Source organism: Zingiber officinale, chromosome 7A (genome assembly GCF_018446385.1).
Source record: "Zingiber officinale cultivar Zhangliang chromosome 7A, Zo_v1.1, whole genome shotgun sequence".
In the NCBI taxonomy this organism is placed as follows: Eukaryota; Viridiplantae; Streptophyta; class Magnoliopsida; order Zingiberales; family Zingiberaceae; genus Zingiber; species Zingiber officinale.
Window position 1 is genome coordinate 57,372,281 of NC_055998.1, and position 18,739 is coordinate 57,391,019.

An 18,739-nucleotide genomic window follows, 5' to 3' on the forward strand; every position below is an offset into this window, starting at 1 on the left:
ACTACCACAATAAAATATGTGAGTAGTCCAGTACTCTCGTATAAAGCTACACTTAGAGTTTTCATTTTTAGAACTTCATTTTACCATATTTATTATTCCACTTTAATCTTTTTTATCATTTTTATTAAATTCTAAGTTGATATCTTATTGATAATGTAAAGGCATTTTAAATAATTTATATTAAATAAAATATTCATTTGATTTTAATTGAAAATGGAAAAGCTTATTCAATTTTTTTTTGAATAAGATGATTTTAGCCAAATAAATTTTAGTTTGCTCTTTATTCCTTGCTGGCTGCCTGGCTCGTGGCTACTTCCTTTCACAAAATCCTAAACTGGCAAAACCTAATTAATATCGCTCATCGTTTTGTTTCGCGAACCCGATCCTCAGACCTTGCTAAACTACCGTTACGTTGCTATAAAGCCGTTGCCTTTTTCGCCTTCTACTCCTGTTCGCCTGACTTCGCCATGGCGATCGCCGATCCCGACCGTCCTCCGACCTCTGCGGATCTCGCGATCTGCACGGTTGTCTTCGGCCATTCCACATTCCTTGGTCGATCTCTCGTCTCCTCCCTCCTCAGCTCCGGCCGCTGGACCGCCCGGGTCGCCGACACCCTCCCCCCTCCCTCTCCCGGCCCGATCCACCCAGACCTGGCGTCCTACTGCCATGTCGACGTCACCGATCCCTCTAGCCTTCGTTCCGCCGTCGCTGGCGCTGTTGCCGTCTTTCTCGTTGATCCCCTCCCTTCCTTTCCCTCGCGGCCGCCAGCTGGGGACTTCCCGCGCCTCCATGAACTTTCCGTTATCGGCGCCAAAAGCCTCATCTCCGCATGCCGGCAGTCAGGCGTCCGGCGCCTCGTGTATACTGGCTCCGCAGACGTCGTCTTTGACGGGGAGAATGATGTTTGCGACGCCGACGAGTCGTTGCCCTACCCTGATGCGGTTTGTGCCTCTGGACGCTTTAGTTTTTATTCTTATTACTGATTTTTACAGAGCTACGGTGCAATTTAACGGGGAAAGACATGCGTTTTAAAGGTTTTGTTGATCTTCATCAGTATGAGGATGCGATAAATGAACTTCGGATGCAAGTGGAGGTACTGGTGTTGAGTGCTAATGGAATGGATGACTTGTTGACCTGCGCACTACGGCCAAGCATTATTTTTGGGCCAGAAGACCCATATTTCGTGCACTTTATTGTGAAGGAAGCTAGATCTGGAATAGCGAAGGTTTGGAGATGGCTATCTTGAACTCAATTATTTGAATATTCTATTCCGTGTCCTCATTTTTTTTAATACTTTTTCAATAGAATAATTAAATTTTTTTTAGGTTTTTTCACATATGAGTTCTAGTATTGACGGAAGAATGGTTAGCTGGCATGGGAGAGTAAAACAGAGATTCATCACTAGGCTTAGCCCCTTTCAAATAATTAACCATATATTTTCCTTCCTTGATCATGCATTGATTTCTATTTACTTGAAAAAAAATTTATTCAATCTCGTTCTATTAACATGGATTTTGCAGGATCCATTTGTGACTTCTGTCATCTGATCACAATTCAATTTTAGATAGAATTATTGCCTGGAAAAAGCTCATTTGAGTGAATATTGATGGAGTGGAAAGATCAACATAAATATAGTCTATATTATGTAATTGAACCGGAAGCTTCACCTTTTTGTTGATAGGAATTCAGCAAATCTGAACAGATTAGAGTTCTACAAATAGCTGAATTAATGATTTCTTTTCTGATGTCCTGCACTAAGGTTGGTATTTTTAGCTTTGTTCAGATCAATAAGCTATGAAAGTGCATTTATACATATAAGTTGAATTTCTTGACAGTCGTAAATAGGTAAATGTTTGTAGAAAGTGAAATTTTCATGTCTATTATAATTCAATTCTTGATTAATTTTGAACTTTTAAATGATTATTTTGGCATAGTTGAGGTAGAACTTTCAAAATGATTGATTGATGGGAACAAATGCTTAAGGTGATATAGAAGAGGATGGTAGGTTCATAAAAATAATCAAAAGATGACCATGAGGCTTGTATAAGACTTATTTCAAGGGTGAAAATTTGAAGTATTTCTTCTATTTGTCTTTTCTTGTAAGTCGACTATATTATGACTAATTTATGTGCATCTACATAGTCAAAATGTTATGGGTTTTTTTCCTCACATCCATGTAACGATGCTTTTGTTCCAGTTTGTCATAGGAAATGGTAAAAATATTTGTGATTGCACCTACATAGACAATGTGGTGCATGCCAACCTTTCTGTGGAATCTGCTCTTAGTTCGTCACCAGCTTCTGTTGCTGGAAAGGTATTAGCATGCACTCTGCTGGATGGAAAATTCATACTTCATATATCTGAACAAACTACAGCTGATGCACTACTTTTTATTCATTGCCCTATTGCAGCCATTTTTTATTACAAATGACGAACCAGTAGAGCTATGGGAGTTCATTTCTTACATATTAGAGAATCTGGGGTACAAAAGGTAATGTTCGAGGAGATTCATTTGATTTATAGTTAAAATTACTTTATTGTTTGTGGTTATACCAAAATTTACTTGTTATCACACTTGTATCCTAACTAGATGTGTTAATCAAATTAGAAAGTCAATGCTGAATCACACTAATTATTTTCCAATTAGTATTAGTTGTATACATCAAGTGAAGTTTCTTTAGCACACTCATTTTCGTCCATGGATGAGGTTTGATTCTGATTTTCTTGTTGGACATGACATCATGGTTTGAAATCTTGTCTTATGTCGGTCTGCACAATCAAAACATAGCATTATGATAGAGTATCAAATTTGAATATTAATCAACATAGATAATCTCTGCTGTGTTGATCATGCTGATAAGTAGTGTACCGCGCTGACACTCAGCATGTTTTGGCACATGGCAATACAAATCTAAGTAGTGTTTGATTTTTTCTTCTTCTTATTTTTCTAAAATTTAATTCAATTATTATCTAATTGCTATAATCTTAACTAAAAGTATGCAAACTAAGTGGAAGTCAATTATAGGTGTCACGTCCCGACTATAAGGTTGCCCAATAAAAATCGGACAGCACCTCACTTGTAGCAGTGACAAATGAAACATGTATACAATGTTACAAGGCTACTCATAAGCTATCAATAGCCCACACGACTGGAACATACACAACCATGTAGTTATATGCACAGCCCACATAGCTGGAACGAAAAGAACATAACCACACAATTGTATAATAAACAGCCCACATGACTATACTAAAAACACAGCGGAAGACAAAAATAATACACAACCTACACTGCTAGTACAAACACAAAACCATGCAAGATAATAGGCTGTCTATATGTCGGCATGACTTACACCACAATAAAATCTGAAAATGAATTAAAGTGGCCACAAGACTCAAAATCATATATAAAAGAACATAACACAATACCAAATCCAAATACAAAATACCAATAGCACAAAATAAAATAGCAGTAGAAAATTAATCTCAGATGTGACGTGGGACTGGCGATCCCCTAAGCAACTCCTCCATCATCTACTTGTTACCTGGCGAAAGAAAAATCAGTATAAGGGGTGGTGAGTGTGGATCACTCAGCAGGTAATAAGAACATGGTAGTGCATGGACAAAAAATGTAAGGCGATCAAAGATATACAGTCTTAGTAGGGAAATAAGATCATGATCATAAATGACATGATAAATACACATACCAGTATCGATCTAATACACATAATATAACGATCAGTAAATCACTAGGGATTAGCAACAAATCTGCTCATAACACCTAAGCAATATATATAACAGTATAACCATGTATAATAAGACAGTAATAGATCATCAAATGTGAGAGCAACGCTCCATCACAAGAATTCATCATATGTGGGAGCAACGCTCCATCATAAGCAATCCATCGTACGCGGGAGCAACACTCCATCACAAGCAATTCACAGTATATGGGAGCAGCACTCCACCACAAACAATCCACAAGTGGCCAAGACATCTAGCTATTTAGCTAAGGGCTGTGAGATCACTTTACCACATATCACTGTGAGTAGTCCGAAATGTTAGGGTCCCTGTCTGCACGAGATCACTCTACCACAGATCACTGTGGGTAGACAGGAAGTAGCTATCTAGCTATGGGCTACGCAACTTTACCACATATCACTGTGGGTAGCCCAGGATATAATAACCCGATGATAAAACCATAAGCAAACCATCATATATGGAAGTGATGCTCTGCCACAAGAAAATACAAGTGCCCAAGACATCTAGCTATTTAGTTAGAGGCTGTGCAAGTCACCCTACCACAGATCACTGTGGGCAGTCTGAAATATCACGGTTCCTGTCTGTGCGAGATCACTCTACCACAGATCACTCAGACAGGGAGTAGCTATTTAGCTACGAGCTGCGCGAGATCACTCTACTACAGATCACTGTGGGCAGCCCAGGATATAACACTAACCGTCGACTGACTTTGACCTCAACCTACAACAGAAGGGAACCCTGGTCAATAGGATACATGCAAATCCAGATGCATAATAATCATTGTCAAGTGGCTCCGACTACAAGGGAGCAATGGTCGTCAAACTAGCTCATTCCACATTGGAGCAATGGTCGTCAAACTAGCTCATACTGCAAGGGAGCAATGGCCATCAAACTAGCTCATACCGCAAGGGAGCAATGGTCGTCAAACTAGCTCATACCACATGGGAGCAATGGTCGTCAAGCTAGCTCATACCGCAAGAGAGCAATCATACCACAACAGAGTAATAGTCGTCAGCATGCATATAGTGCAATGATGAACATAATGTAAATAACCATGATACCGATACAATGATTATCAATGCAACAACTCCCTCAACATAGGTACAATATGATCAACATGATTCTCTAATAGTACACACCAGACACGTGTGCATACACTACACGGGTATAATCAACATGATACCTCTAATAATATACACTAGACATGTGTGAACACTCAACATAGGCATAATCAACTAGAAACCTTCAATAGTACACACCAGACACGTGTACACACGCCACAACACAGGTATAATCGATAAGATACCTCCAATACTACTCATCAACCACCCGTACACACACAACAAACACGTGTACACTCATAACATAGATATAATCATCGAGATACTTCCAACTAAACACACTGGATACGTGTGCACATAACAACAAAGGTGTAATCGACAAAATACTTCCAATAGAACTCACCTGACATGTATGCACACACAATAGATCCAAACACATAATCCATCAATCACATATAACCATATGCATGAAAAGATCCAACATGTGTCTACCACATCTACGATACGTAGCAACACCTATACACGTGCGCACACTAATATATGCATAATAAGCATGATAACTCCTATAACACACACCAACCTCATGTGTGCACTACTGCATATAAACAATCTAAATGCAAATTCCTACCGTACATACTATACACATGTGCATCCTACAGAATAGGAATATTAAACAGTGAGACTGTATAGACAATAAAGAGATCATCTCAAAGATCAAGCATATAAGTATCAAACACAGATAAAATACAAGTGGAGTCAAAATAAAACAACCTAATCTATTAGATAATCCATGCACTAAGTTCAAAGAACAATAAAAGCCAAAGAAGAAGTACCCGCCTTTATCTGTAGCTCGCGTCAAATAAACCTCATGTTAAGTCACTCATCCCAAATCAAAGTCCTCCAAAATTTCTCCAATCTGAGAACACAGGTACTGACCCATGGCTAGAGCTACCGGAAAATGGTGGCCAGAATAGTGCTGAGGCCAAAGCTAAGAAGCAGGGCAATGATTAACACAAAAAAAATCCCAATAAGGAAAATAGAAATCAGATCTTAACCATTTTAAGTCCAATCGTGCCTTACCCAATACTGTGTTGGTAGATCCTTCCCTCCTAGAGATTGAACCCCCGGCTGCCCGATAGTGTTGTTTACAGCTAGGCTCGACTCAAAGATGATGGGCGACTGAAATGGGCTGGTGCTATGACGCTAGAGGGAGAAGGGCTCGACAATGGCTGGCTAGATTAGGAGGTGGCAACGGGTAGGGCGATGATGGATGCTTCACCGACGATGAAAGGGGGAAGGACGAGAGACACGACGGCGTGATGTGGCTGTGGACTAGGGCACAACTCGTGGTCGGTGGTGGCTAGCAACGCGAGAGGGAGAATTGGGCGATGTAGCGACATCACTGGCCTGATCGTGTTGTTGGTATTAGCCCTAAGAGCCAATTATGAGATGATTAGGTTTTTTGGATTACTCATTGAGTTAGACTCAAATGAATCCACTCATTGGATTGAGCACTAATTATATTGAGTCTAATTCAAATTAGACACGTTGGATTAATGGATTAAATTCATTGGGTTATTGAATTAATGGGTTAGACTCATTGGGTTATTGGATTAATGGTTAATCCAATATAATAATCCAACCCATTAAGAGGAATACAAAGAGACAAAAAAACTTGGAAAGACTCTTGATCTTTCTTTCTTCCTCCTTGGTCGAATTCTTGCTCTTGGCTGAACCTCCATGTGTGGCTAGCACCATAGTGGTGGTTCTTCTCCAAATCGTGAGTTCGTGAGATAGACGGAACATGTTCGTGTGGATACCATAGAGGTGCGAACACTTGATTGCGCTGAGATCTGCATCCAAAGAAAAGTTACTGTCGGGATTGCGAAGGGAAGACAAGAAAGGTATAAATCTCATCAAACTTAGTATATGTGTTTTTTCTCCTTCGCATGGATCTTTTAGAGAGGATCTAGTTTAGTTTTTCCGCTACGCTTTCTGCGTGTTTAGTGCGCTAGATTCCTAACACGCGTGGCCTCCAACGATGGCGATGGTGTGGAGGCAATGACGCTAGGGCATGGCTCGGAGGGGCGGCGGTTCGGCACCGGTGATGATCCAACGGTGGCGACGCGAGTGGAGAGAGCGACGGTGATTGGGTGTGACCGACAACACCCTCGATGACCGATAGTGGCTGCTTCAGCGCCGACGGCTGCTTCGCTGGTTGGCGACGAAGACGAGATCAGCAAGAGGTAGAGGAGATCGGGAAGATGTGCTGTGTGGTGATGTGCGGTGATGAGAGGAGAAGGAAAAGGAGAATCAGATTTTAGGGCACAATAAGTTTAATTATTAATCTGAAATGGTATTTAAATTGTTACACAATAAATGGGTTGGCAATTGACTTGAATAAATTGTATGAGTTGGTGTGTTGAGACAGAGTTAACAGTTGATGGATGGGAAAACTAAGAGATGATAAATTTATTAACTTTGTTAGAATAGGATGGATTTGGTAAAAGCTGAAAGTAAATAGTAGATTTTTAAAAGTTGAATAGTTTGTGACCATTTTAGTAATTAATCCTTTTCCTTTAGATGCTTCTTGATGCATAACTTATGACACTATGTAGTGTGTTGTGTCACCCTTGCAACGTTAAGGGTAACTAGCTTTTGCATACCTTGGATTTAGCTGATGTTACATGGAAAATTTCAGGCCTACCTTTCACATTCCTGCCAAGCTTGTATTGCTAGTTATCTCACTTTTGAAGAGGGTTGGCGACAAGTTGAATGGTGGAGTATCTAGTCATGTTCTTTCTGCTGCCACTGTGCATACGCTCTCTAGCTCGAGGACATTTGATTGTTCAAAAGCTAAGAACCAATTTGGTTACTCATCCATTGTTTCATTTCAGGTAATTCCTTTGATGATTTTGTGCTCACACTATTATCTTTTACTTGTGTTTTCTGTGTATTTAACTGTAGTGAACAAAAAATTATTGCTTTTTATTTACAAAAAATGAATATGTTGCATTATACTTCTCAAACTAAATTGGTCAGTAATTTTTAATGAAGATAATATCAGTATATAAAGTACAAATTATTTTATGGAGGTTTTAATTCATTGTGCATAGCACATGTATCCACGTGCTTTCCCATAATGGACTAGATGGAATTTGCTTGATAGCCACAATATGCAATGAGTTCTTTACCTCTGTAGTTTAGTTACTTTTTTTTATAATTTTTATCTTCCCTAATTGTGGGATAGAAAGAAATAATATTTTATATTTTGAAAATTTTGTTTTTGTAGTTTTTAACTTTATAAATGTATTCTGCACTAAGAAACAAGGGAAATGACACCTACATGTTACCAGTAACTATATTCATCGTGTTAATTTGGACATGCTCTCCTTCCATTCTAGTATTGGCGGGTGTGCGTAATTATTTTTTATTTCCACCACATTAAGTTGGACAAGCTGACCTTCCATTCTAGTATTGACTGATTGTTGATTATTACATTTTATTTCATCAGTACATACGACAAAATTTTAAGAATAGGACAAGATTACAGGAGAATTAACTAGAAATTTATGAGCTTATAGGATCTTGAACATAGTCCAAACCATCACGTGAACATAGAATAAATATTTTTATCTAACCATTTGAAATTTATGTTGCCCATCACTTGGATGAATAATTATGTGGTTTCTAAACACTTCATTGAACAAGAAGTTCAATGTAAAGAAATTTAGATTGGCCAGATATATAAGTCATGCTCCATTAAATGAATATATCCTCTTAATTAAATCCATGTGAAAAAAAAGAAATCGATGAGGAGTCAACAGAAAATAGTTAACTGGGCTCTTTGAATTATAAAACAATTTATCCAAATCCGTTCACAAAACATGAGTTTTCCCCCCTTAATGAATGCATTGAGAAAATTTTCATTTATTTCTGTTCACTTATGTGCAATACATCAGTTTGTGTTTGGAAGTAACTTGAGAAGGATCTGGTCATTTATTCTAACCATTTTATATAGTAAATGTCATTTATGTGTGTCAGTATGCTTCACTTTCGCTCATGTTGCCTAACTCCAACTTATTTAAAATGGTGACAGAAAGGTCTAGATTTGACTGTGAAATCACTCCCACGATTAGAAGACTTGGGTAATTCACAAGAGACCAGATCAGAAGCGGATAGAATGTTGGGAAGTGGAGTAGGTTGTTTCATTTATTTTTTGTTGTCCAAGAGCATTTAATTTCTTTGATTCATAGATGATCCATCATTTTTTTTTCAGTATCGTTGTTGCATCCCTTGTTCTCTTTGCCTTGTATATGGTTTCTTCCTTGACTTCTTGAATTTGTTTTATTTTCAGTGGCTGATATACTTCTGTGGAGGGATGAAAAGAAGACATTTGCTTTGGTAGTTACCTTGTTCGTGCTATTCTATTGGCTATTCCTTTCTGGGAAAACTTTTGTTGCATCAAGTGCCAGAATCCTTATGGTGGTTTGTCTATCTCTTTTTATCCATGGAATTCTTCCTTCACAAATGTAAGTATCATGTTGTTTCATGGATGTTAGCAATCTTCTTGTTTTTAAAATTCCCAGTAAATCTACGTACGAGATGCATGTCCTGGTTTCAAATTTCATGTTGAATTGCTGTGTCCAAACTTTGTGAGAGCTGAGGATAGACTAATTAATGAAGTATACATACAAAACTTGAAACGATTTCAACTTTTAGTTTGCTGTTTGAAGTTTGTGGTCTTTAGTCAAAGCATGGTTTTTAATATCAAGCCGTACTGGTCAACATGGGCAAAACATCTTGACACGACTGATATGCCAATGGATTAGCAGAATTTCACATTGTGAGCACCGTCTGCAGAAGCTCATCACAAGAAGCTCTGAGATGCATCACAAGTTTCTTCCCTGAGAAGCTCTGAGTTCACATATCAAAATATTTCTGATTGCATCACGACTGTCCTTTGAATCATATCAACGGCACTCTCCTTAGAATTGCATTGTGAGCGCACTCCACAGTGCCAAAATCCAAGTTTACCCTATCTCTTACATCAACTAGTGAGGGAGATGCCAGGTGTGTGTGTTGCCACTCATGTTTCTCTAGTGATAATGATGCCTCATCTAGGCATTCTTTCTCAGTTCCTCCTACTCTTCTTCTTTCCCTCCTCCTCCTCCGCCTCCTCATCCATCATCCTTCTCTTGTTTCTTATTGGGGCAATTGACACCTTCTGTTGGCACAGGCCAAAACGGCATGAAATAATTTTGTTCTGGATGGGCACCAAAATACGGCCCAGAATTAGATTTTAAACCTTGAGTCAGAGTGCCTTTTACATAGCAGGATATGAAACCCAATCTTCTATCAAGTGGAACCTATTAACTTTATTTCTAACTTATAATCAACTTCTGTAGGAAATGATTCAATGCTGGGAAATCTTGCTGATTCTAACCAAACATTGAATTTTTTTTTTCTATATTATCATTAATTAATTAGGTACTCTGTGCTTATTTTGCAAAGACTATTACACCCATCTTCCAATAAGTAAATATAGCTCACTATTGACTCTCATATATTAGCTAAGAACACATTATTTTAGCTTGTAAGTCATAGTGGACTAATTGCTGACTACAACTAGTTTATTCTACTTTCTATGTGGAAATCAATCCTTTTACAACTCTATGATTTTTTCATCAAATGAACCTGATAATTTGTTTTCTGTATTCCAGAACTTGAATACTTAAGCACACAAATTATAGGTTGTTTGATGTTGAACTGAAAACTTCAGTTGGAGACTTTCATTTTCTCTTCATGTGAATAATGTCTAAATCTGAATCTGGGAACACTTTGTGCAGGTTTGGTTTCAACCTTAAGAAGATACCCTCCTCCTGTTTTGAAGTCTCAGAATCAACTATGAGATGCATTTTTTTGACTTTAGCATCCTTGTGGAATCAAGGAATTTTAGCAATGAGGTTGCTAGCTCAAGGTGATGACTGGAGTATTTTCTTCAAGGTCAGAAACTTAACCTAGATACTGCAATTGAACTACTTTGCATGCAAGGTTTATGCTAATTTGATTTTGCAGAAAAATGCTATGTTAATTGTTTTGATTGGTTGGCCATACAATTTAGTATTCTGTAATAGCCTAGAAAGGAAAAGTGTAACGGATGAAAAAGGAAAGTGCAGTTCAAAGATGATCTTGAAGTCATCACTGCATCGCAAATCTTGTTCTGCATGCCACATTTAACCTATTTCTCATACTTATATTCTGTCATCCCCAGGTTTGAAATCATCAATTTTTTAAAATTATTTCTTCCAAGATTGCAAGAAAATTAGTTACTTTTGCTATTTCATCATCTACCAAATCACAACTATATGTTAGAACTTTTCTCTCTTCTCTATTTATGACATATTTTTCTCTCTCTCAAGAGAAAATGACGAAATTTTACTCTAACCAAGGGCTTCTTCAGTTGGAAGGATGGATGGATCTATGACTACGTGGGTAGATAAAAATTATTTTGCCTTTCCACGTATTTGTTTGGACGGATGTATGGTCCATCCATTCATCCACTATTTCACTTGTTTAGTTGGAAGAATAAGTTGAAGGATCCATATAATTAAATTTGATAAAAACATAATATACCTTTTTCTCTATAACCCATGCTATCTTCTCTCTCATTTTATCCAACTTTCATACAATAATTTATAATCAATAATCTATAAAATAAAAATTATATAGTTTGTAGATTTTTCTTTTTAGATGAACTGAAACTTTTAGGTTTTAATAAATATTGTCTATAAATCAAATTTCAATTATGAATTAACTTAGCAAAAATAAATAAGTTTAAAGACCGCACATGATACTATAATTGAACAAGTTTTTAATTATGAATAAACAATTCATAAAGTAGAATGTATTTAATTTGTCGATGTTTCTTTTAGATGAATTAAAAAACTATATGATACGGGTTATAGTGAGCGAATCTAGAAGATGATGTGGTAGTCAAAGTCAAGATGATGTGGCGATCAAAGTCGGGATAGAGGAACATTCCACACTTGGTCCTATTGATCACATAGCCTTAAAATTCTCGGGTCCTGCCTGTGCGACTCTGAAGCATGGCGTTCGAATAAGGCAGGTTGGGTATACATCCGGTCGAGTATAAGGACTCTAGGGTTTTACTTTGAAACTAAAGAAATAATGCGCTCGGTCAGTAAATAGCTGGCCGGGTTCAAAGGAGCCCAACCAGATGAAAGGTCGGCTGGATAAAGGCCGGTTGAACATAAGACTCTCTGTGTACGCTCGGTTGGACAAAGTTCGGCCGGGCCTAAAGACAGCCTCACAAAGACTTTAATATGCAATCGGCTGGATAAAGGCCAGTCGAACATAAGGCTCTATGTACGCTTGGTCGGGTAAAGTCTGGGCGGGCCCAAAGACATAACCTCACAAAGATCTTAATATACAATCGGTCGGATAAAGGTTGATCGAAAAGAAGGCTTTATGTGTACGCCCGGCCAGACAAAGACCGGGGGGGCTTAAAGACACTCAGTCTCATAGATCTCTTTATACTAAATTAGTCGGATAAAGGTCGATCGTACGTAAGACTCTTTTTGCACGCCCAACCGGGCAAAGGCCAGCCGGGCTTAGCGCCCTTAACCTCGTAAAGATCCTAATATAAGATTGACTAGATAAAGGTCGTTTGAACATAAGACTCTCTGTATACGTCCGGTCGGACAAAGATTGGGCGGACTCAAAGACATTTAGCCTCATAAACCTCTTTATACTAGATTGTCCGGATAAAGGTCGGTCGAACATAAGGCTTACGCCCAATCGGACAAAGACCAGTGGGCTTAAATACACTCATCTTTAGGAAACACTACATATACGGTCGGTCAGGCAAAGGTCGACCAGATTTAAGTTAATGCCATATTGTCCCTAAAATAAAGTTCTAACATACACGATGTTAGATCTTTAGCATATTATGAGTACTATATTAGTCTCTGAACATATCTTGGCAGTATTTAACACACAACAGAGTAGATTGATACCAATACAAATTAAAGGTGCTTCATTTCATAGGGCTTACTATAAATGCCCGGCCGAATGAAAGATCAGTCCAAAATATATTCAATGAAAGACATTCTAGTTAAATAGCCGACTCAAGGACCGGCCAAGATATATTTAGTAGACAAGCAGAAAACATTCTGACAGCTTGTCAAAGTTGTCAGGGAATATTCCTTGGGGATTTCCTCACTAATTGATCCGTTACAACAGTATACTCCAACAACCTCATCAAAGGCCTAAGCTATAAATGACAAAAGATGTAAATTTGTTGGTAGAAAAAAGATTCCTCGGGCTATCATTACAGACTGCACTCTTTCCATCGCCTAATAAACTCTAACGCAATAGGTTACCTCATGATCACGGAGGTTGTGAGAGGTGGTATATAAAGGGGGGATTCTCTCCGTTGATAAAGTACGCAATTTTGTATCATCTAGACCTTACTTTGACGCATATCCACTACTATTCTTCTTCGCCAACTCGTCGGAAAGTGTACTGACTTGAGCATCGGAGGGCCTTGCTAGGGATCCCTTCCTTGGTTTTTGGTCACTAACGCTTTATCGAATCGTCTGACTGTGTACAGGATTAGAGGAAGGTTCTATTCTAAGCTAAAGAAGTATTCTGCATTAATAATCAAGATTGTTATTGTCAATTATAATATTTCTCGTACTTTTATTGATACAGGCAGCTTAGTTAATATTATCTTTAAACAAACATTCGAGCAGCTGCAAATAGACCCGAGCGAGCTTCAGCCTAGGGTGACTCCTTTATACGGGGGTTCACAGGCAACGAGGTTCAGCCACTTGGTCAGATAAAATTGGCCATATCTTTAGGGGAGGAGCCTTGATGAGAACGTGTCAATCAATCTTTATGGTAGTGGATGCGCCCTCCGCTTACAACGTCATTTTGGGTCGACTGACCCTAAATGAATTCCGAGCCATAGTTTCAACCTTATGCCAAAAAATAAAATTCCCTGTGGGTGACCAAGTGGGAGAGGTGGTAGCGCGTAAGTGCTATGTGAAGATAGTGAAGACGGAGGCTAGTGCCGCTCGAAAAATGCAGAGGATGGAGGTTAATACTATTTAAGAGAAGCCGCCTGTCCTGATATATGAGGAAAAAGGAGTCCATATTCAACCTGGTCGTCTAGAAGCTATTACTCAGATAGCAACCGACCTGGCTCCTGAGCTTAAGGCCGAGCTGGTGGAATGTCTAACATACAATAGTGATGTGTTTGTCTGGACTCCCAGAGTAGTAATGGGTGTGTCCCCAACCATCATGGAGCATGTGCTCCATGTTTATCCCGATGCCTGCTCTGTCAAGTAAAGGAAGCAAGATTTCGAGACTGACCAGAATAAAATCAAGGAAGAGGTGGACAAATTGTTGGAGGCGGGCTATATTCGGGAGGTATAGTTCCTGAGTTGGCTGACTATTGTTGTCCTGGTCTCTAAACTCTAAAACAAGTGGCGAGTCTATATCGACTTCAGGGATCTTAACAAAGCCTGCTCGAAAAATTATTATCCCCTACCTCGTATTGATCAAGTAGTAGATTTTACTTCTGGCCGTGCGTTCATCTGTATGTTGGATACTTATTAAGGATATTACCAAGTCCTGCTCGCCAAGGAGGATCAGGAAAATGTTAAGCTTCATAAAGGGCACTTATTGTTATAATGTTATGCCATTCAGACTAAAGAACGTAGGGCTACCTACCAAAGACTTATGAGCAAGGTTTTTCAAAAGCAAATCGGGAGATATATGGAAGTCTATATGGATGATATACTCATCAAGTCTCTCCGAGTTGTAGACTTGTGCGCGGATATAGAAGAGACTACAAAACTCTGAGATAGTACAGACTCAAGCTCAACCCCTGCAAATACTTATTTGGGGCTAGAAGTGGAAGATTTCTGAGCTACATAGTCATCGAGCGAGGGATCAAAACTAATCCCAACAAAGTACAAGCTCTACAGAACATGGTTTCCCCATGCAATTTGAAGGAGGCATAAACACTGACTGGTCGAATCACCGCTCTGTCTCTCGTTTCATCTCCCGATCGACTGATCGAAATATGCCCTTATTCAAGATACTTCGCTGAGCGACCAAGTTTTAATAGGATGCTGATTGTGACAAGACGTTCGAGGAGCTGAAAAATTATTTAGCTACTTTGCCCATATTATCTAAACCAATAGTGGGTGAAACTTTGTGGGTTTATTTATTAGTTGGTGAGGCAGGAGGGGAAAGAGCAATAGTCTGTATACTTTTCGAGCCATTTATTAAAATGAGCAGAGTGCCATTATATCGCACTCGAGAAATTAGCGTATGGATTGGTTTTAGCTGCTCGAAGGTTGCGTCCTTATTTTTTATCGCATTCAATCATTGTATTAACTAACAACACTTTGGGTCGAGTGCTTGTCAACCCTGAGGTGTCGGAAGATTGATCAAGTGGATAACTGAACTAGTAAGTATGACATACAATACCAACATCGAATAGCAATTAAAGCCCAGGTCTTAGCTGATTTCATGACAGCAGTGCAGGTCCTGAAATCGAACAAACTTGAAAAATATATATAGATGGATCCTTTACCCCGCAGGGTAGTGAGATGGATATTCTTATTATATCACCCTAGGAAGATTGAATGCAATTATCTATTCGATTAAATTATCGAACCACTAATAATGAAACAGTGTATGAGGTATTAATAGCTGGATTGCAAGCTATTCGGCACGTGGGAGCTGCTCGAGTCTTAATCTATTCAGATTCTCAGGCAGTTCAGCAACTGTCTGACAATTTTGAAATCAACAATGAACGACTCAAGTTATATACAGAGGCATTTGATAAATTGAAAGTTGAATTTCAGGAAGTAATTATACAGAAGATTCCTCGTTCAGACAATCAAACAGCAGATGAGTTATCTAAATTAATCTCTGCTGTAATTTCCTGGAATTTGGATAATCCTGTTGAGCAAACATTATCAGTATCTTGCATTGAGCGGCAGGCCGATCTGGAGCTACAATGCGACTGAAAAACGCCAATCATCTTATTCTTACAGCAAGGTACTCTACCAATTGACGGGGAACAAGCACGTTTGCTCAAGAAAAGGGCTGACGGGTTCACTATGATCGGAGATCAACTTTATGAGAGAGCCTTCTCCTGTCCTTTACTCAAGTGCATTGGCCAGATGATATGCAGTACATTTTACAAGAAGTGCATCAAAGTTTTTATGGTAGTCATGTGGGAGATCGGTCTCTTTCTCGTAAAATATTATTGACAAGTTATTTTTTGGCTTACTTTACAAACTGATGCAGCTCAACTAGTAAGAACTTGTTTATCTTGTCAAAAGCATCATAATATCCCTCATCATCCTACAGAGTTGCTTAAAACCTCAATTGTTTCTTGTCCATTCGATCAATCGGGTATGAACATAGTAGGACATTTTTCCTTAGCACCTGCTCAAAAGAGATTTTTATTGGTAGTTTTGGATTATTTTTCAAAATGGGTGGAAGTCAAATCCTTAGCCAAAATAACTGAGGAAATGGTTATCAAATTCTTATGGCAACATATTATCTGCAGATTTGGTATTCCATATAAGCTGGTTTCCGACAATGGAAGGCAGTTCCAAGGCAGAAGGATTCGAGAATGATGTTTGGGATATGGTATCAATTAGGCCTTTACTTCTGTAACTTATCCACATAGCAATGGTTAGGCTGAAGTAACAAACAGAGAAATTATCAGAGGGCTTAAAACTAAATTAGATCATGTTGGAGGTAGTTGGGTGGACGAATTACCCTGTGTGTTATGGGCATATCGTACAACTCCCCGAGAATTGACAGGTATAACTTTTTTTCATCTGGTTTATGGTGGTGAAACAGTGGTCCTAGTCGAAATTGGCGTGGAATCCGACCGACGACACTTATATGACGAGGATAATGACGATCGACATCTTATGGAGACTTAATAGAAAAAGTGCAAGACAAGGCGACAACTCGGCTTATATCATATCGCCAAAGAATGTGGCAAAATTATGACAGAAGGGTTATACCTAGATTTTTTCAGGTGGGTGATTTGATCTGGAAACTCATCAATCCGGTCTGAGATGTTAATAAATTAGAGCCATAGTGGGGAGGACCATACAAGGTGATACAGAAGCTTGCCATAGGTTCTTATTATTTCTAAGATGTAAAGGGAAGAAACCTAGAATGACCTTGTAGTATTAACCATTTCCAGCCTTATAGAGCTTGACAAGTATGCCTGGAACTTACTTCTGTATTTTGTTTAACTTTTTATATATTTAATAAAAATGTAGGCGGATTCATCTGAGAAATTTTTTTAGCATCCCGAGCAATCGGGTATGTTCTATACAGTCGAACTGCGACTTTAAACCATATATAGTCGAATGATGACTTTAAACTCTATACAGGCGAATGACGACTTTAAACTCTATACAATCAAATGACGACTTTAACTCTATACAATCAAATGACGACTTTAAATTCTATACAGTCGAATGATGACTTTAAACTCTATACAGTCGAGCGGCGATTTTAAACTTTATACAATCGAACTGCGACTTTAAACCATATGCAGTCGAATGATGATTTTAAACTCTACACAGTCGAATGACGACTTTAAACTTTATACAGTCGAGCGGCGACTTTAAACTCTATACAGTCGAACTGCAACTTTAAACCATATACAGTCACGACTTTAAACTCTACACAGTCGAATTGTGACTTTAAACCATATATAGTCGAATGATGACTTTAAACTCTATACAGTCGAGCAGCGACTTTAAACTTTATACAACCGAATTGTGACTTTAAACCATATATAGTTGAATGACAACTTTAAACTATACATAGTTGAACTGCAACTTTAAACTATATACAGTTGAATGACGACTTTAAATTCTATACAATCGAACTGCGACTTTAAACCATATACAGTTGAATGGCGACTTTAAACTCTACACAGTTGAATTGTGATTTTAAACCATATACAGCTGAATGAAGACTTTAAACCCAAGTAGAAGTATCTATTCTGTTTATTTTGTTCGGCATTATGTGCTCGTCCGACTCATTATTTAGTTCGAGAATTCTTTATGAAAATTGTTTATGAATATCTGGCCTGTTTATTTCGCTCGGCAATATGTGCTCGTCCGACTCATTATTTAGTCCGAGAATTCTTTATGGAAGTTATTTCCGGCCTGTTTATTTTGTTCGGCATTATGTGCTCGTCCGACTCATTATTTAGTTCGAGAATTCTTTATGTGAATAATACAGTCTGTTTATTTCGTTCGACATTATGTGCTCGTCCAACCCATTATTCAGTCCGGGAATTCATTATGAAAATTGCTTATAAAGGTCCGGTCTGTTTATTTCGCTCGGCATTATGTGCTCGATCAACCTATTATCCCGTCCGAGAATTCATTATGAAAACTACTTGGCAATATATGGAAGATACTATTGCTCGGTTAGACTATACAGCTTGACATAAATAATTCACTCAACAGTGTATTCAATCCAAGAATCCCTTATAATACCATTCATCTGCTTAGCTGGGTTATTCTACTCGATGTTATTACCTCGCCTGACACTTTATACAGACTAATGTATATTTCATAAGGAACACACATGGAGTTTAATCTTATAAGTAATATTGGTGATTCTGAAGATACGCAAGGAGAACAGGTGCTACCTAATACTACTTAATACATAGCTCAGTATTTAATTGTGATTTTCCTTTCATAAATACATATAGTTACATATTAGGAAATTCAAATATATTATTCAAAATCGTTTAGGAGATCTTCTGGGAGCTCATCGAGAAGTTGTTGATTTATAAAATATAGAGGAGGCTTCGTTGGTAGATA

At 38.3% G+C, this 18,739-nt stretch overlaps 1 protein-coding gene across 4 annotated transcripts in view; it reads left to right on the plus strand.

The window, feature by feature from the left end:
* Nucleotides 1-315: 315 nt before the first annotated feature.
* LOC122001417 (3beta-hydroxysteroid-dehydrogenase/decarboxylase-like) overlaps nt 316-18,739 on the plus strand; it is a 33,419-nt gene continuing 14,995 nt past the window's right edge. For 2 of the 4 annotated variants that reach the window (XR_006117356.1, XM_042556138.1), the window contains exons 1-8: nt 319-941; nt 1,055-1,225; nt 2,198-2,314; nt 2,412-2,491; nt 7,525-7,720; nt 8,923-9,025; nt 9,181-9,355; nt 10,673-10,829. Coding sequence is in view for 3 of the 4 variants with exons in the window: in XM_042556138.1 (XP_042412072.1) it covers nt 468-941; nt 1,055-1,225; nt 2,198-2,314; nt 2,412-2,491; nt 7,525-7,720; nt 8,923-9,025; nt 9,181-9,355; nt 10,673-10,829 (1,473 nt within the window). In the remaining variant the exon portion in view is untranslated. Of the gene's footprint in view, nt 942-1,054; nt 1,226-2,197; nt 2,315-2,411; nt 2,492-7,524; nt 7,721-8,922; nt 9,026-9,180; nt 9,356-10,672; nt 10,830-18,739 lie in introns of all 4 variants that reach the window. The other 2 variants (XM_042556139.1, XM_042556140.1) reach the window with 2 other exon arrangements.